Source organism: Bacidia gigantensis (genome assembly GCF_019456465.1).
Source record: "Bacidia gigantensis strain McMullin 20006 chromosome Unknown contig_156, whole genome shotgun sequence".
NCBI lineage: Eukaryota > Fungi > Ascomycota > Lecanoromycetes > Lecanorales > Ramalinaceae > Bacidia > Bacidia gigantensis.
Genome location: NW_025408594.1, coordinates 1,358,522 through 1,377,564, shown reverse-complemented (window position 1 = coordinate 1,377,564; position 19,043 = coordinate 1,358,522). Strand labels below are relative to the sequence as shown.

At 50.1% G+C, this 19,043-nt stretch overlaps 7 protein-coding genes across 7 annotated transcripts; 4 read left to right on the top strand and 3 right to left on the bottom strand.

Annotated features, from left to right (window-relative positions):
* Positions 1-3,722: 3,722 nt before the first annotated feature.
* On the top strand, positions 3,723-4,152 carry KY384_002709 (uncharacterized protein; the record flags this gene model as incomplete). Its single annotated transcript, XM_044811231.1, has 2 exons — positions 3,723-3,930; positions 3,971-4,152. The coding sequence occupies 2 exons, from the start codon at positions 3,723-3,725 to the stop codon at positions 4,150-4,152; spliced, it is 390 nt and encodes a 129-aa protein (XP_044672114.1).
* Positions 4,153-4,653: 501 nt separating this feature from the next.
* Positions 4,654-8,745, bottom strand: KY384_002708 (uncharacterized protein; the record flags this gene model as incomplete). The annotated part of the gene is made up of 4 exons (XM_044811230.1): positions 4,654-4,707; positions 5,200-5,776; positions 5,864-6,531; positions 7,420-8,745. 4 exons carry the CDS (start codon positions 8,743-8,745, stop codon positions 4,654-4,656), a joined length of 2,625 nt encoding a protein of 874 aa, XP_044672113.1.
* A 404-nt stretch (positions 8,746-9,149) lies between these two features.
* On the top strand, positions 9,150-9,968 carry KY384_002707 (uncharacterized protein; the record flags this gene model as incomplete). The annotated part of the gene is made up of 2 exons (XM_044811229.1): positions 9,150-9,371; positions 9,489-9,968. 2 exons carry the CDS (start codon positions 9,150-9,152, stop codon positions 9,966-9,968), a joined length of 702 nt encoding a protein of 233 aa, XP_044672112.1.
* A 397-nt stretch (positions 9,969-10,365) lies between these two features.
* KY384_002706 (uncharacterized protein) lies at positions 10,366-12,020 on the bottom strand (the record flags this gene model as incomplete). Its single annotated transcript, XM_044811228.1, has 8 exons — positions 10,366-10,578; positions 10,634-10,840; positions 10,946-10,983; positions 11,083-11,359; positions 11,411-11,449; positions 11,520-11,544; positions 11,606-11,669; positions 11,732-12,020. 8 exons carry the CDS (start codon positions 12,018-12,020, stop codon positions 10,366-10,368), a joined length of 1,152 nt encoding a protein of 383 aa, XP_044672111.1.
* A 419-nt stretch (positions 12,021-12,439) lies between these two features.
* Positions 12,440-14,278, top strand: KY384_002705 (uncharacterized protein; the record flags this gene model as incomplete). Its single annotated transcript, XM_044811227.1, has 1 exon — positions 12,440-14,278. The coding sequence occupies one exon, from the start codon at positions 12,440-12,442 to the stop codon at positions 14,276-14,278; it is 1,839 nt and encodes a 612-aa protein (XP_044672110.1).
* Positions 14,279-14,407: 129 nt separating this feature from the next.
* KY384_002704 (uncharacterized protein) lies at positions 14,408-15,130 on the bottom strand (the record flags this gene model as incomplete). Its single annotated transcript, XM_044811226.1, has 1 exon — positions 14,408-15,130. One exon carries the CDS (start codon positions 15,128-15,130, stop codon positions 14,408-14,410), a length of 723 nt encoding a protein of 240 aa, XP_044672109.1.
* Positions 15,131-15,456: 326 nt separating this feature from the next.
* Positions 15,457-18,785, top strand: KY384_002703 (uncharacterized protein; the record flags this gene model as incomplete). Its single annotated transcript, XM_044811225.1, has 2 exons — positions 15,457-18,562; positions 18,637-18,785. The coding sequence occupies 2 exons, from the start codon at positions 15,457-15,459 to the stop codon at positions 18,783-18,785; spliced, it is 3,255 nt and encodes a 1,084-aa protein (XP_044672108.1).
* Between the last annotated feature and the right edge of the window lie 258 nt (positions 18,786-19,043).

Here is a 19,043-nt window from a genome sequence, read left to right as displayed (position 1 = left end):
CCGGTTATGGCGGCCTAACCCCACACAAGTGAACGGATCATCAGGGTCTGGTCTTGGACCCTTACTGGACCCTGCTCATCCCAACGAGAGACTTGTGAAATCGCTTGATTGGGATTGGGGATGATGGATGATGGATGAGACAGGTGGTAAGGGGGATGGGGAGTAAAGGGGAAGATTTTGCGATGAAGTGATGAATGGGTGGGTGGGTGGTGCGGACCTTGGGGTGGTGGGTATGGCATGGGAAGGCTTGATTCTGTAAGAAAGAAGTTTTGATGGCATGATGGGAGGAGCGAGATGGTGGATGTGAGGTTTGTATAGGGGATGTTGTAAAGGGGTGAGGGATGTCAAGGCTTGCGAGACTATCTGTGAGGGAAAATAGCCATGTTTAACATTTGCTATGCTGTAGAATGGGGTAGTCGCTATCGCGTGACAAGAACTGTAAGACCTTGCGAGATCATCGACAAGGATCTCGAGGCTCGAAAAGATCATCATCTGAAGGAAACAACCAAGATCAGATTGCCCTGCTGTTGAGCGGGGTGATAGCTACCTTCCTCCTCTGTTACAACGGCCTATTGCAAATGCAAAGTAACGATTGTGAGGCTTTGCAAGATCATCATCTTCGAGAATCCTATTGAGGCTGAATAAAAAGGTGTTATGTGTACGGATTTGTGTGCTCGTTGTGGGCTTGCAGCGGGCAAACGCTGATTTGGATTCATTTTGGCCTTTTGTCACCGGTTCCAAAGGGCAGGGCGATGGTCGTAAAGCCTGTTCATTTGGTTTGGACTTCAGCTCTCAAAGGATTGATTATCAACAGTGGCAGTGGTAAGATCTGAAGGGCGCTACTGAACCGTGGGCCTGTGACGAGGGCGCAGCACTATCTAGAGACAGATATGGTGAGCGGGTGTTTCGCTGATACGTTTTGAATTTGGGGCAGGCGAAGCTTTCTGGTTCTTCTCTTTGCACTAGCGCGTCCATGTATGTAGGCGATTGCCTCAGATTCATGTAGGGAGAGTGACTCTTCGTTCCAGATCGTGCCCAGTGGAGAAGCTAAGAGGAATGAAAGCGCTTTTCGGTGCATTTCAATCTCGAAAGTATGAAAGCAGATTGGCTATTTCCGCCGAGAAGTACTGGTCAGAGTTGTAGGATCTTCCACCGAGGCCAAGAATTCTGTCTCATTGAATCCCTGAAGTATGTTGCCGAAAGCGACTATGTCAATTTCCCCATCATCAACTGAGACGACTCTGAATCTCTGAGGATTGTTCAATCTCAGTTTTGAGTAACCTTCAGTGGCTGCAGCTATCACACTTGCACCAGTTCGGTAGGTCAATGTACTGGGTTGTTTGATCAATGCGTATCTATCGTAAAGATCAAGATGGGCCCCTTGCGCGTCGAACTGTTCACGCTCTGGAAATGAATCTGTCTGAGGTGCGTGGGCAAGAAGTTGAGCGTGGAAGCTTCGTAAACACAGAAAGACATGGAAGGGGCTTGGGAAGCCTTGGACAGGGCGGTATGGACTTGGCGAGTCGTAAACGAGTCGCAGGTCTGTACCTAGGACCGGGAATGCCCTTTGATTGTCTCTGCAATACTTCAAGTCAGTGTTAGTCACCAGCAGGAAAGGACTTAATACGCACAATGCGTCTCCTGGAACTCGCTCGAACACTGAAAAAGCCGTACAGCAGTCAAGGGCGAGGAGACAGACCACGAAAATCAGATGATGCAAGTTTCTCAGCATTTCGACGTCGACATTGTCCAGTCTTGGTCATTCTACGCCGTATGGCACAGCTGCAAGTTGAACAAGTAAGGTCAACAAACCGCACTCGTCTATGCTATATTTACCGGCACAGCGTGATCAGCGGATAGGCGCCACTGCAGCCGTAAAACACTATCTCCCAGGATAGGAATGGGCATAATCAGATTGCCCGCATGTTTCGGGAATGCTCAGTCATCGCCAATGAGGCTTTCATCCGTGAAATCTTTCAGCAGGCAAAGGCGTCATGCGGACTTCAATGCCATAACAAGTGTAGGAGAGAGAGAGAGAGAGTAACTTTCAATCAACACAGCGCGGGCAAGCGGTAGTGGGTGGACATAGGCGAACTATTCTCCGCTTCACCCAGGGGGACACTTGACAGACCATGTTTAGAACATGACCTATTGAACAGACGATGCTAACGAATGGTGTCAAGCACGATGTACACCGCTGCAGAGGCGGACCCATTGCATTCCAGGCGCAGCATAGATTGCCGTGAAAGACGCAAAGCCGATCCACGATGATACCGCCATTCCCTTTTTCCTTCACGAGTACTTGCGTGGAAGCACCAGCTGGAAACGGAGCCAGAGATGCCGTGGAACGAGTTGTCATCGTGCTGACTGCAGATGGGAGATGCTGGCAAGTGGATTGTTGATGCAGAGCAGAGGGGCACAGCCCATGAGTCCGGCCTTACGACGGTGGATAACAACAACAATCGAACAGAGGGAGCATGGTGCAAGTTGCACTAAGGCCACCCTCTCGGATACACTGCCTTCAAAGCGTCTGCGTCTAAAACAGGTCGGTGCGGACGGGTGGCGACATGATGTGATTCACGGGTCTGTGGATTGATGGAACTGATGGAATTGATGGAGGCGTCGTGGCCAATGATGGCATGCATTTGAAACATAGCCAGACTGCATGGCTCTGAAACTACACCAGCTAGAGGCAGGCCAGAGAGAAAGCGGTCAAGTGGCCAAGTGACATGGACGATTGACACTAGGACGAGGAGATATAAATAGATGCGGCATGCAGGAGTAGCAGACAGCTAGAGTCGACTTCTCTGACTTCTCTGGCTTCTCTTGCTGGTTGGGCCTGTTGCGTGGATGCGTAGTGTGGAGCGTAGCTGTGGGGTTCCAGCGTGTGAGTGGTGAGTGGTGTAGTAGTAGATAGTAGTTGATGGCTTGATGACTTGAGCGTCGATCATTTGAATTGTTGTTATTTTCTCAAGCTTCTTAGTGCTCAAGAGCTCAGCCACCTCCATCAAACTTAAATTGCTGCAAGCTCCAGAACCACCAATCACATCCAGAATGTCATGTCCACCTTCACCACCTCGTCAATCGCGACTTCCTCTTTTGATGCCGTCGTGACACTATAAAGAGCTCTGCCGGAGCTCTCCATCCTCCACCATGCTTTGAACAACATTACCAGCTCTCCCTTTCCGTACATCAAGCTCTTTCCCAAGCATCCGCTAGCAAAAATGCCAGGCGTCCGTACGTCGTCCTCGACCTCTGGTCCGAGCTCTCACAAGCTGACTGCTCATCACAGCCCCCGACGCGGTCGCCCAGGTCAAGAAAGGTCTCAAAGGTCTCTGGGCCCGGCGCAAGCAGAAAAAACAACAGCAGCAACACCCCGAAGCTTCCACCACACCTACCTCGTCTACCCCTACTGCCACAACATCAGCAGCTGCAGCTACCCCCGCTGCCGCCGCCGGAGTGACCAATGCACCTCCCCAGACTGGTAAGAGACCCTGTCATACCAAACAAACTTCATAAAATGCCGTTATCCTCTTCCAGTGTCCTCAAGCAATTTCCCGCATCCCTTTCTTGCACAAGCAAACACTATCCCCCCTTTCCCCTTTCAACTATACTAACCACCCTTCAAGAGGACCTCCCCCACCCCCGGCCGGTGGCCCAGGACCCGGCACAGCTCCCCCCCCCCAGCTGCAGCAGCCACAGCGCAAGACTTCCCCTCCAAGATGTCACCACCCACCACTTCCGCCCCGATCGAACAACCTAAAACCAGCGCCCCACCTGCCTCCCTAGACCCGAAAACAGCACCTGCTGCAGTCCCGGCGACTGCGACGGCTCCTTCTGCACCAAGCGGGACGACCACAGCACCGTCTGCAGGAGCTGCGGGCGGAGTTGGTACTGGTGGTACTGGCGCAAGCGGGACAGAGGGCATGAGTGCAACGATTAGCGGACCCCTGGATGCGGGGGGGTATAGTGGTGGAGGGTTTCATGATGGGCATGGACATGGTGGTGCGGGACACGGGGGAGGACATGGTGGTGATGGGGGCGGTAGTGGTGGTGGTGGAGGAGGCGGAGGTGGTGGAGGCGCCTAAACTCAGTTTTTCATTGAGCAGGTTTGCTCTAGAATTGATTGAGGGAAGGGTCCGTCTAGGATGAAGAGTGATAGGTTGGCATCAAATATAGATGGATGGATAACGGAACGTCGCTGACCTGAAGCTGAAGGGGGAACTGTATCTTGTACGCTTGACACTAATTAGCGAAACGCTTGCTCGATGGATGGAGGCAGCATGACTAGAGAGGAAGCGACTTGAGGACTGAGCAGTAGCGAGGGGGCTGGTGGGGGTCTCGGGATATCATTTCCTTCGCAGGAGAAGCAAGCACTGACTAATGTACAATACCACCACCCATTACCACTAACCATCCATCCTCCCCGTTCCTGTCCTATTCAACGCATTTTTCATGCATATCTTTCGCACGCAAAGCATGCACTGACTAATATACCTGTTAAGCACCCCTACATCGCCTTTCAATCTCATCCCCACCCCACCTCCCCTTTTTGTCATCGCCGATCCCTGAACTCACGCACATTCGAAAAAGATGAAGACTTCTGCGGACTGGCGCTACGTCTGCCTTCCTCCTGCCCCTTTCCTCTCCCTTTTACATTCTCATTGAGCTCTTCGTCGCCTTCTGGATCGCTATCCTCGTCCCAGACTGAGTGCTCGGAGATTGTGGCGAATGAGTCGTAGACATTGGCGGGGGGAGGGGGTTGAGGGAGTTGGAGGCCTTGAGGGGAGGGTTCGGAGATTGTGGCGAAGGAGTCGTAGACATTCGGGACGTTCGGGGGATTCGGGGTTTTCGGGGTTTGACTGGGTAGGGGGGCTGAGAGGGGTGGGAGAGGAAGAGGAGGGATTTTGCTGCCGCCAAGGTACCGGGGCTGGGGTTTATGGCTGGTTTGTAGGGCCGAGGCGTTGAGAGTTGTGGTGAGGGTGAGGTGGGGGTGGGGGTCGGTGTTGCGGGTTGGGGGAGCTGAGGAGCTTGAACGGGTAAATGTGGTGGAATAGATGATGGCGATGATGGCACTTGGGGAGGTGGTGGTGATTGTTCAGAGGGTGGAGAAATGGCCTGGTAAATGCTGGCTGAGGATGAAGGGGCTGGTGTTTTCAGCTGTGAAGGATTGAGATGCACTGGTGAGTGCGGTGGTACTTCTGATTGTCTGAGCTTTGATTGGAACGCCGGTAGGGAAGCCACAGGAGGTGGCAGGTTTGGTGGAGGATACCACGGTGTGCTTTGCAGCTGAATGTGTGGCGAGGAGCGAGGTCGATCTGGCTGTGGCAACGGCTGATGAACCCGATGATAATAGTGCAGATCGTTGGTATAGGAGATATGTGGTGCATTGAGCTGGTTGTTAAGCTCGGCACTCAAAACATAGTATTGATCTCTTGATTGTATGTTAGTAGAAGGCATTACTGACATGACTCTCATGTCAGGGAGAGAACTTCTAGGCCTCGGTGGAAGTAGGGACTGTGGTTTTGCAAGTCCTGAATTGCTGAAGGGACTTGCGGGACGGTGAGCAGGATTGTTAGAGTGTCCATGAGGTCGGACTTGGGGTAGGCTCGTTCGGACGGACGTCAATTGTGGAGGTGCAGGTGCAAGGAACCGAGCTCTGCCTGCTGGTGTCGGGAGAGACCCCATTCGTTGAGAAACATGAACGGGTGCGTGCTTGGAAGATGTTCCGCATTGCTTCTTCGTAGCTTGTGTCTTCATACGAGGCTGCGATTGCCTGAGTCGAAATGTTAGCTTTCGGATTCCAGGCAAAAGCAAACGTTGCTTTCGCCTGCATGGACTCGACTCTATAATGTAGACGTACGTTGGTCCAGTGTTGACCTCAATGATTTCCAGATCAGGGAGACCTGGATACCATGGCTTATCGACTTTGAAGCCTGCCGTTGCCCTTCGAAACCTTGCTACTTCCCTCATCTTGACCCAGTCTTCTTCCGCAGGATCGGTATACCAATTCCTGCGAAGTGATCGAGCAAGTTCTGACAACGACGTTATTTGCTGTTCGTCGGTTTCGATCTCGTTGGATTCCTCTTCTATCAGTGAGGACGGTCGGTCATGTGGTCCTTGCCAATGATCGTGGAAGCGTCGCTTGATCTCTTCGATTGGTACGTAGCGGTTTGTAAAATGCACGATGAATGCACGGGGCTCTGCCGGCCAGTATCTTTTGTCCAACTCAACGCCAACGACCCCAACTGGATTGAAAGGAGGTATTGGTAATCCGAACCAGGCATATCTGGGAAATATCTGCTTGATACGCGGAACGAAAGAGTCATCCTTGGCTACAGCCTCAATCCATGCTTTTACATTCATGGTCAGCTTGCTCTGAACTTCAGAGAAACGGAAATAAGATTCATATCGCTCAGCTAAGGTTGTAAGGTCGCCCCAAACATGTGCAAAGTAGATTAGATAGGCTGCTTGTTCATGATGCTCAGGACGGATGTGAATTGCATCCTCGTGGTTTTCTTGCCGATCCATCTAATTCAGATGAGTGAAAAGTGCTATACTGTAGAGCTCCATCATTCTACGCGTGGAGTGACCTTCATATGTGTCATCACTACCAAAAGACGTTGTAACACCTGACTCTGAAGTGTCAGATTTTGTGGCAATAATAGTAGATTAGGCGAAATTAAGAGCTGCGACGTACAAACTTTCGCAACGCTACATATCTCAAAGGATATCACGAAGTATCTGGACAACGGGTTTGTCTAGCAAAAACGATACTTATCCTTAGCCAAACCCGATCAAAATATGTCAATCATCTAGTCTCCCGCGTGGTAGACACGATTCAAAAGACAATGCATTTGTGTACAAACATGTTACCTAAGGAGAATTAAAACCTTTTCCCGAGTAAATTGAGGCGATAAATGTAGTCCCGGATCCAGTCGCCGATGCGTCTGGTTGAGTATTAGCACAGGCTGCAGACTGATACCTCAACAGAATTCAAATATTGACAACAAAGTAATGGTGTATATACTTAGGATATGAAATAAATGTCCTCTATTGATGGACGTATGTCTCTTCGTAGGCCGCACATATTTTCCAAAAACTAGGAATAGGCGCAAGCAATGGCATACAGTAACGGAACGTGGGAATCTCGATAAACAAAGTGGCTCTACAGTCTCTCCCGAAGAGATGAGAAGTTGTAGAAATGTGTCGCCGTTGTCAAGGTCTACCTCACCGGGAATAACTTTGACTCTTTTCGGGTTTTTCTTCGATTGAAGTCCACCTGCTTTTGTCCGCCAAAAGATACTGTTGGCTTGCTATTGCCATACACAAGCCCCAGAGTCCACTGATTGGCCAGAAGGAGAGGAGCCACAGAGGCCACGAAGACTTCAATGCCTCATGCTCGGCTTCAACATCTACTTTCACTTTATCATAGATGCTTGGTAAAGACCTAGCATTATATTTCTCACGAAGAGAATCGTAGGAAGCACGATCGTAAATATTCCAAAATTCCGCTTCTGAGTAGTATGTGTGGGCGTATAGCCATTTCATGCCGTCCAATCCTACGAGCTTGTTCTCAAGCCTGCGGTTGACTTTTACAAAGTCATCATAGTTCCGAGGTCCGTAACCCCAAAGACCCACATTGAGCATTGGTGTATTAATCTCAGATGTATGCGGATGGAAAATGGATTTTGGGCTTTGCTGCAACGGACAGAGCCAGAGTGGATAGATTCCGAATTCAGTATCGGCGAAATCTACAAACTCTGACGCGTTAGAAAGAGGTAGCGCCAGATCCTGCACGACATATTGCTTGGAGTGACCGCTCGCATGCAATGCCGTGTACATCATTCTAGTGCGGACGAATTTGTCGAGATACCATCTCGTGAGCCTGTTGAATGGCGTATAGAAGTAATGAAATGCCGAGCGTCCAACCCAGAAGCCTCCGCGATCGTATCGAAAGCAATAATCTGCCAAGGGTATGTACTCTGTGTTGGGCTTCTCGCTCTTGCAGATGGCTTTGGCATGCATGTAGAACCAAGGATCTGCCGCATTGGTAAAGGTCCGAACGTAGCCATCTCCCTTGTCATTCGAGAGGCGACCCGTGACAATGACGCCTTGATTTTTTGAATACATGATCCCATCAGTGTAGTCGTACGATCCGTTGGCTCCAATTACTTCTTGAAACTTTTCTACGGCCGCCGCCATACTCGCTACTGGAAAATAAGTCGTCTCAACGTACGGTTTTGCTTCTATGAGTTGGAGCTCAAGTAAAGTGGTGACCCCTAAAGTTCCACAGGCTCCGGCTGCGCCGTGAAATAAATCTGGTCTCTCGGTGTTGGATGCCATGACTATTTCACCATTTGCGAGCACAATCTCCACGTAATTGACTGTGTGATCAAAGAAGCCATGTTTGAACGAGCTACTCTCACCGGATGTACCGGCGTAGCCACCACCAACAGTGATTCCGGGGAATTCCATGACAACAGGAGGGATGAGACCATATTTCAATGTCGTGTCTACCAAACGATCCATGGGCACGTTTGGCTCGACTATGACAGTTTGTGACTTTTGGTTGACCTCCAGGATATATCTCAAATGGCTGATGTCCACAGTCTTACTGCGGCTAAGTACTGATTGGCGAGTACTATTAGTCGATCCATGATTTATACGAAAACTTTCTCCTCGGTTGTAAAAACCTTTGACCTGTGCTGCAATACTGATAACGTCGCTCTTGTGCCTGTCCATTGTTTATCAAGACCTGTACAATAACAAGAAGCAAAACGATGAAAGTGGAAATCTATTTGTAAACTAATTTTAAACATGGTGCCTGCACCATATCCGGGCTATCATTGCCCCCTCAATCAGCATAACGACGCATTGAACATTTATCCCAAAACCGCTGAAGGAAGAATTTCGTAAGCGAGTCCAGATATTTAATGCGTGTTTGTCCGTTCCGCCCGCTAGAGCAGTATTGCGTCAGTCATGGCGCCGCGCAAATTCTAGTGCCGTAGCTTTAGGGGCTTCTTTAAGGACGCATGCCTGTCCTATGTTCAGACCAATCAATACTCGGGCGGGGCAATTAGTTCTTCTAGTCTTATCAAGATGTTAACTTGCACGATTCAACGTACCGCAAGCTCTGTCTCAGTAGCATGAAGTTGCCGATCTTGCCTGAACGCGTGACTTATGATCAATTGATAGCAAAAGTCAATAACTATGAGCGAATTGTCCCCTCAAACCTACAGGAGCTAGACAATTTTCGCGTCAAAGAGCTTCCTGGAATTCTCCATCAGCGCCAAAGTTCTGGGGGCGCTTTCTTGGAGAAGGAAGAGGCGACGAAATTGCTCAATTGGAAGCTGTATGTATTGTTCCTAGTCTTTTACATCATTGAACACCGTTTTGGCTCCAATTGAGACGTTGGTAAATGGCAAACTGACCGCAACCCGTCCTCTCCTAGAAAGCATGGCAAATTCCGTCCAAGCCTTCCAAAGCTACTTGCTTCCAATAGTGACGAGGTCATTCGCGCCATCACTAAAGACGCCTTCTCAGCCTACACCGCGAACCCTTCTGACCCAATCAAGCCCTTGGAAAGTATAGCAAAATTAAAAGGTGTTGGACCTGCAACTGCGTCGCTCTTGCTCTCGTGCTTCGATCATGAGAACATCCCATTTTTCAGCGATGAGATGTTTCGTTGGATCCACTTCGAAGACGCTGGCGTCAAGGGCTGGGACCGTAAAATTGGATATACGATGAAGGAATACAAGTCGTTGCTTGGAAAAGTTAGTGACCTGAGGACGAAGCTGAAGGACGGTGAAACAATCGTGACAGCTCTAGAAATTGAGCAAGCTGCTACTGTCATTTTCAGCGAGCGAATGAAGCAACCGCTTGAAGAGTCATTGGGAAATGAGGAAGAGGAGGCTTCAAAGCCATCAAGTTCGAAGAAGAAAAGGACTGTCAAGCATCCAAAGTGAGACTGGACTTATTATCGAGGAGGTCTGGAAATCGCATTCTCATTCGTAAGAACTTGCTGTCACGCCTTTTTTCGCACATGGCTCATATGAAAGCTGTGGAACTTGTTCTGGTGCAAATCCTGTCATGTGCAAGTATCGATGATATCATCGGTGGCATTCAACGTCAAAACATTCAAACGCCCGTCCAGATGGAAAGCTTCGTCAGGAGTGTTGGCTGACCTGGATTTTGTCATTGGCAACGGAAGAGGCTCATTATGAAATTAGAAAGGCCTGCAAAGAGCCTACTAGGAAAAGTGGCTGGCGCGACGCTGGACAAGTGTTCTGAACTCCTTTGACGCCAAATTGCGACTGATCCCAAAAAAGAAAAACGCTTTTAAGATTCGTCGAGAACGATCTGTTAGGTTTTGGCGTCGCCATTCACTGCCGATGTCTCTCTTCGCCGCAACGATTCCGGCAGCTCGTTGGCTTTTTCGTCGAACAACTTTCTCGCATCTACCCATACCGGTGCCGTATCTCTCTCGGGTAGCTTGAGCAAAGACGGTAATAGTGCTTCACTGAATGCTTCTGAAGCTTCTCTCGGTAAAAGACTTGGCAGGTGATCAATTGTGATCTAACGAAGCAGAGGTTAGTACTTTCCAACCGGGGGCTCTAACGATATAACCTACATAACTGAGTGGCGGATTTGAGAAGCCAGGAAGTGAGATTGTAGGCTTGTTGAAATAAGTAGGCTCGTTGGCAAAGGGAATAGGGTTGTTTGGGTTAGTTGTGTCACACGAGACGTCACAGACAACGCTGAGATTCCTTTTGCCGCTCTTGAGCGAGTCTACGGTTACAAACTTGGGAGCTGATGCCTTGTCGAGGTAGATGCAATTCTAGATGGGCCGCTCCATCAGCATTTGAATCCGAGAAGGAAAACCATCTTTTTAAACCCATCGTGGCCAGGACTTTGATCGTAAGAAGCGAAGCAAAGCACTCACAATGAAGATATCAGCTTTGCGTATTTCCTCATATGGCCCTGCGATATGTTTCTGTGAGCGATGTCTCTGCGTCGAGTCTTAAGCTTAAAACAGTGTTGTCCTTTACGCCTAACGCTTATTCTGGCAGAAGGACGTACCTGATTTAGCCATCGTCTCTTGCAAATCCCACTTCAATAAGTTGTCTTCTGGGATGCCAACCACTCGGCAGCATTCCAAGGCGCCCTTTCCACACCGTCCTAAGGCACCTATGATCAAGACTTGTGGGTACCTACCTCCTGTCTTCTGCAAGCCCTTCTGCACTTCACTTTTGACTTCTTGGTCAAGGTCTTGCTTGTAAGCATAATGAGTCTTGCCTTCCAGGGGTCTTTTTTCATTCAGTTGCCACGCCCAGTCCATCAATGCTAGGGCAGATCCCTCAACAGAATTCAGTCTTACCATTTACATTTAGATCTCGATGTCACCTACTGCATAGCCCGCATGAAAACCAAAGGCTGCAACCCTGACCTAGATTGGGGGGTCAGAAACGGCCAGATCATTCAATGCAAACAAGACATGCTCTTCGTTCCTGATACACCTCTTCCAAGAACTCAAGATCGTAGCTTTCAGCATTATCAAAGTCAGCGCTTCAAAAAGAAGAAAGACCGTTTGCATTATACTGACAGTTGGCCTCCGCCGCGCGGAAAACGACCAAGAACATCTTGCCAACCACCTTGACCTTTATAGCCTACCAGAGATATTGTCATAAGCGCATTTACCTCGTAACAATCATTCAAAGTGACGACTAACAATGAGCGAACTGGATATGAGTGTGGCGCAGTGGGAAAGGTTCCTTGTCTTCGAGCTCTTTGAGCCCAATGATCATGTGATCAGCAGGGGCGGAAGGCCATGAGCCTTCGTCAATAAGCGTCGCGCCTACACTCTCAAATTCGCTGTCGGCAAAGATACGCTCTGGACTTCTCTCGACATTCACACTAAATCCTGCTTCGAGCAGTTTTCGAGTGACGGTAGGAGTCAAAGCACTTCTGTGCTCCAACGGCTTGGTTTCAGAGCGGAGATGGAGAGTGACTGGACTCATTATGACAGATAAAAGCCTTGAATCCTTCTCGATATTGGTGTTTAGATCCGGAATGATTCAATTGTGGAGGGTTTTCGACTCATAAAAGGTTTGCCGCGAGAAAGCGGACCTAACGCTAGCCAGATTTAGAGTTTGGGTAATGGGAACTAGCCGATTGGCCAATTTCCGCTCCTTTGGTGAAAGCGCGGTGGGATTGCACAGCGATCTCAGCCAGGGGCAAAGAGGCTACGACACATCTTCAGCTCTCCAAAGGCTAAGGCGCGATACTTATGAAATGACTCCAATATACCTGGCACGGAGTGTTTGTACTTGATCGCAGCAATAGCCCTGGATCCTGCCTCTTTAGTCGTACCCCGGCGTTCACCGCATCAAGGCATAAGACGATCCGAAGCTATTCCCTCTGACATCGAAACCCCAACATGCCTACACAAGATACAGCTAGATCGCCTGCGAGGCGCCCGCAATTGAATGAACGACCCTCCTCGTCGCAATCGCTTTCCAAGGGATCACCCGGATCAGGGAACCTCACCAACACACACAAGGGATCATCCACCAGGTTACACAAGACACATGCGGTCGGTCATGCGCGACACGGCCACGGCAGAGTGCCTTCTTACGGCAAAGGTCTCAACAAGCTATCTAAATTAGGCCTTGAAAATGTCACTCAGGACGCGCCACAAACCAAGAATCATAATCGCTCAGCGTCGCATTCACCACCTGCGAGTCCGACTCAGCTGTCGAATAAGCGAAATAGCTCATCAATTAGTCTGAATAGACCTGGCTCACGAGGAAACGTCAAAAAGAACATATCGCATCCGAACCTCGCGCGCAACGGGTTGACCACTAAGGCTGGTAACCAGCCGAAGTCAGAGAAGGCGCAAATCAAACAAGACCTCTTGAAAAGAGGCACGAACGATGCATCAATCCGAGGCTCTGCTCAATTTGAAGTGGGTGATGATGGGCAGGATGACGAGTGGACGGAGGATAGTAGCTCGCAGTCACCGGCAACCACTCGAACGCACTCAAGGCCAAAGACACCCATGAGTCCAGCACCTAAAGAACTCCCCACGCCTGATGAGCCTCCAGAACGGCGGTCGCCGCAATTGCCTGCTTCTCCGCCTGAGTCACCACCCCTCAATGGACTTGCTCATCACAGTGAAGCGACTAGACAGCCGCCCGGAGTGGAAAGCCATTCATTCTCTCACCCACCTGATGCCCAAGCTGTCACAAACAGACTGCTCAATCGCAATACGTCACATAATATCTCCGCACAAGCATCGAACATATCAGCTAATATAACGCCTCAGCATATCGGGTCTTCAAATGTTAGCAATAGCCAAGGCTCTACTCTCAACGAGCCATCAATGCCCGCCGACGGCATATCAAGATTCCTTCCGGGCACGAATTCCAACTCAGGAAGTGGGACGCCAAGCTCGGTATCCCAGCTGCAGCAAAATCTGGCGACCCTAGAGCGCTCGCAACAATCTGATTCACCACGAAGTTCTACACATATAGCAGGAAAGGCGGATGCTCGGCGCGTCAGATCAGCTGCAAATCTGACCCACCCTCGTCTAAATGGCGAGAGCGTCTCACCTGAGAAGCCAGCGAAGATAGGGGCCAAGGCTCAAGTCAAGAACGAGAAGAAACCATTTTACGTCCCCTCCCCATTCGAATCCGCTCGCGGTGCAAATCCAACTGCTGGAAAGTCCTACACCCAGCTCAAATTGAATTTGGATCGTGAAGCCGTCTCGCGAGACCCTCCTGTGTCATCACATCCCCTATTGGCCAATCAGGGTAGTCTGCTAGGAACTGCTGGCGCAACGATTTCCATGGATCCGGGAGATATGGAAAAAAGGCTAAAGCGACAATATATGGCCGCTCAAAAAGACGTTCAGAATGCAAGGAGGTATTACGGTGATGTTGTTACCGTTCATATACCAGAAAGAACGCATAGGCGATGGCAGCTTGAGAAGGGTAAAGAGAAAAGAGGACGGGCTACAAAAGGCAAAGAATCCTCCAACACGGGCAGCTCTGCGGAGACCGCCAAAGTAGGTCCTTCTCCAGTAGGAGCCTCAAGTCTTGAAGGCGCGCAACGTGGTCGAATCAAGTTCGACGTTGGCAAGAGTAACCAAGGAAGTCGACCGAAAAGCTTCAGAAAGTCAAGCGAAGAGCGCAACCCTGAAGGCGGCGATATTTCGGCACTGCTAAAGCGCATCTGGATTGCTAGCGAGCCGCGGGAGGAACTTGACGGCGAGTAATTACGCTCGAAATCTAGGTCCACGATATTTACATGACGAATGATACATGTTATTAATATCCCAAATGATTGGGGACTGCTTGTTCGCCCTTAATTGACTTGATCAGCGATCAGCACCACGGCGCTCATGTCACTTCCCTCCTTCGTCCCACTCCGTCCGTCCCAACCTCACGACATCCTTTTGCTCGACTACCCAAACACCTTCCGCCTGTTGCCCGTCCACGCACTTCTCAGCCGCCCTAACAATCGCCCTCGCGATTACATCGGCATCCTGCGCCCAGAAATCCTTGCCCCATCCCCCTGTGAGCTTTCCCATCCCATTTGCCAACGACCTCAGCACCGCTTCCGCTACCCTCGTATCCTCTCTTTGCCCCACAAGCAATCCTGGTCGTACAATAACACAATGTGCGAACCCTAGCTCTTTGACTGCATCCTCTAGCTCTCCCTTCATCTTGCTGTAGGCGAGGTAGCTTTTACTGCTCGTTCCCGCAGAAGATAGGAGCACAAAAGTATTCACACCTGATTCTTTGGCCGCTTTCGCAAGAGAAAGATTTAGGTCAAGATCAATACTTCGCTGAGCGGCGACAGAGCCCGCGGCCGCGCGAGTGGTTCCAAGGGCTGTGATATAAGCGGTTGGAGGAGGAGATAGCGAAGATAGTCTTTGAGGCCATGATGCGCTTTCTTTTTCAAGAATTGGCTGGAGGGAGGAGGATGTGAAGCTGTGAGGGAGTTCGCGGCGCGTGAGGGCGTGTACCGTGGGGGCAGAAGGCAAGGACAGCAGGGTGCTGAGGACTTGAGAGCCGACGAGGCCAGTAGAGCCTGCGAGAGCGACGGAGGAGAGAGAGTGGGTCATATTGAAAGATCAGTCTGCTGAATAATAAGCAGCAGAAGTGATGATTTGAGATCTGATCTATAGGATCGAGTGGTGTACGCGTGCATTTTCTCATGCGAGATCCCTGTAAAGATTAAGTTCAATGACGTCGGAACTCAGATCTAGACTTTCCTTATCTTATCGAGCACGCAATATTGATTTGCTAAGCCAACATGCAGCTAAAACAGAATAGTACCACTTTCTTGCAAATTTTGCCTCTTAATGAATAAGGACCCAGCAGGGTCGTGTGTGTGCTGTGGTCTGAATCGAGGTGTAGTGACCTCTTGTACTCTATTCACTCGACAAATATGCGTTTCCAAGCAGCAGAATCCAATGGCCCTGCAGAACCAGAGCCCATTCGAGCGGGACCGGAGAAGCCACTGAAAGATTTCAAGCTGCACTCAACCAGCCTACCCTTCGGCCAGTACACTCCTTTGCCCTGTATTGGCGGTCCTACATACGTAACAGCGCAAACGCTTGTGCAGCAGGTAGCCTATACGCTGTCTGATCGACTATGGACGTATTCACCGGAAACATTCGACCTGGATTTGTCGGCAACAAGCTGGTATCGGGAAGGGGCAAAGAATGCATATGGAGATACTCCTCGAGTCCACACTTTACAAACTAGGCAGGGTGCGGCATCAGTAGCCCTAGGCTATGTCTTTTCTAAAGATTTCGACCTCGAGAAACGGCACAGGCCCCAGTCAGTCATTGCGACGACCTCCACACTTCAGTACCTCCAAAGCGCTTTGGACGAATTATCATTGCTCTACACGCTCTCCAGTCCATTTGTCGCTCATGTTGCTGCCATCGACTATGCAGGCGCCTCGTCACGGTTGGTCACAGATTACACCTCTGCATTGTCGCTAGTTGAGACGCTTGGGCTTGGGTTAATCTCGAGTTTCTCTACATATGAAACACAGCACATGTCCCTACTTGCGACGATGTTTGCCCAATATGTACCGATGATCCACATATATGACGGGGTGAGCGTGGCGCGGGAGACTACCAGAGTTGTCGACGCGCTTGATCAAGTAGGATTGGACAGGACCGTTAGAGCAGTCCAACAGGCAACCTCTGCACCTACCAGGAAAAATACTAGCCTTGAAACTAAATTCATGCGTGTCTTGAAGGCCTTGAATGAAGAGTTAGGCACTCAATATGCTCCCTTTGAGTACAGAGGGCATAGCTCTCCAGATGCAGTCCTTGTTGTCTTTGGGACAGTTGAATCATCTTTAGCCTCTCAAGTCGCAGAATCGCTGGAGAGTGATGGCGCAAAGTTCGGAGTCGTGAGCGTGAGGATTTACCGACCGTTTATGGAAGATGAATTCTGGGCTGCATTTCCAGAGATTCCAAGGACCATAGGAGTACTTGGTCAAGTACACGATCAGCTCACAGTGGAAGACACTGCTGTCCATTCTGATCTGTACAATGATGTGATGGGCGCTGTATCATTTTCTGACAGACCGGCACAAGCACCTGCCGTGATTGACCTAAAGTACCCAAGAGACAAGCTCTGGACACCTGGCTCCATTGCAGCTGCTCTACAGCAGCTTTCCAGAAAGCCTCTCACTGACGCCAATTCGCCTGGCTCTCTCGAGCTGCTGGACACCAAAAACGTGCAGCAATTTACCTTCTGGGATTTCGATACGTCTAACGCTGCAAGTGCGCCTGCCGCTATTGGCCAGGCACTTGCAGTGGACTCGCAGAACAATGTCACTATGAGCACCAAGTATGACAACCTGATCCAGGGTGGGGTCTTCAGATCGGATGTAAGGAGGTCGAAGAAGGCGATAGAGGCCCCATACGCTATCAATACAGCCGACGTAGCATTTGTTGGCGAGCTATCCTTATTGAATCAGGTTGATATCTCGAAAGCCCTCAACATCGGCGCAAAGTTAATTTTAAAGCTCCCAGACGTCAAGGACGATGACTTGGAGGCGAAGCTGCCCGTATCATTGCGAAGATCACTCTGTGCCAAACAGGTTCAACTCTTTATACTCGACCCGAACGCGATTGAGTCAATTGCGGATGACTCTGCACTCGAGACCTACCTTGTGCAGGCCTGCTTTATGCGTGTCGCGCTGCCGACCTTAGAGAAGACTGCTTTGCAAAAACTTGCAGCGGTCAACGGATCAATCGAGCTACTCGAGATATTAGCAGATGAACTCGACAAAGCACTGCGATCAATCGAGATACCTAAGTCTTGGGCTGAAGTCGATGTCGATGAATCTTCTCCGACGCCATTATCGGATATCCTGCCCAACAGCTTCACGGCATTCGATAAAATTGAAAAGGAACCTCGATCCTACCTCAAAGATTGGAAAATACCAGCTTTGGGCCTCGCTTTCAAGGAAGCTTATCACACCCGCCCCAGTCTACGTCCCGACCTTTCAACCAAAACATACACCGTCAACGTCAAAGAGAACCGACGACTCACACCCCTTACTTACAACCGCAACATCTTCCACATAGAATTTGACCTTGGCACCTCTGGTCTCACGTACGACATTGGCGAAGCCCTCGGCATCCACGCTGAAAACGACCGCACCGAAGTCGCAGACTTCATCACCTTTTACAACCTCAATCCCTCCGAGATTGTCGAAGTGCCCTCTCGAGAGAACCCCTCCGTCCTCGAAAATCGCACAGTCTACCAATCCCTAATCCAAAACATCGACATTTTCGGCCGGCCCCCAAAACGCTTCTATGAAGCCCTCGCCGAATTCGCCACCGACCCCCAGGAAGCAAAACAACTCCTCACCCTTGGCGGTCCTGAGGGTGCCGGAGAATTCAAACGAAGAGCCGAAGTCGACACCATGACCTACGCCGACATCCTCCTCGAATTCCCCTCCGCCCACCCCTCCTTCCACGACATTGTTCGCATTGTCTCCCCAATGAAACGCCGTGAATACTCCATCGCCTCGTGCCAGAAAGTAACCCCTCACTCCGTCGCACTCATGATCGTCGTGGTCGACTGGGTGGACAGCAAAGGTCGCGACCGCTTCGGCCAAGCCACCCGCCACCTCGCCAAACTCCCCATCGGCGCCCCCGTCACCGTCTCTGTAAAACCTTCCGTCATGAAATTACCCCCGAAGAGCACGACGCCCATTATCATGGCAGGCTTGGGCACAGGACTTGCGCCCTTTCGAGCCTTCGTGCAGCATAGAGCGTGGGAACGGGAACAGGGCAAGGAGGTTGGGGAGGTGCTGTTGTATATGGGGAGTAGACACCAGAGAGAGGAGTATTGTTATGGGGAGGAGTGGGAGGCGTATCAGGATGCTGGGATCATTACGTTGTTGGGACGGGCGTTCTCGCGGGATCAGCCGCAGAAGATATATATTCAGGACCGGATGAGGGAGACGCAGAGGGAGATCATTGATGCTTACATTAAGAAGGAGGGGGCTTTTTATCTATGTAAGTTTCCAAATCTGCTCTCGTCTAGTCATGCTGTACCCTTTTTGAGGATTCGGCTGATGATTTTGCGACAGGTGGTCCGACGTGGCCAGTACCCGATGTGACGAATGTGTTGCAGGAAGCGATTGCGAAAGACGCGAGAGACGTTGGCAAGAAAATCGATCCGAGGAAGGAGATCGATAGACTGAAGGAGCAGCTGAGGTATGTGCTGGAGGTGTATTGAGCCCCTCGGTTCTACGCAGTGACGAATTTTGGACGGTCTGCATGGATAAAGCAAATAAGTCTTCCAGCCTTGATGCATTTGGATATACAAAGCCGAAGGACGACAAAAGCAAACCAATAGAACTAGATGCCGTATAGTTGTTTGTTCATATTAAAATTGTATATATTTATGATTGAAAATTCATAGGCTGCGAAAGATCGGAGGGCCCAGGTTGTGAATGATGAGACTGTTCTAAGACATCCTGTTCACTCCTTTCGT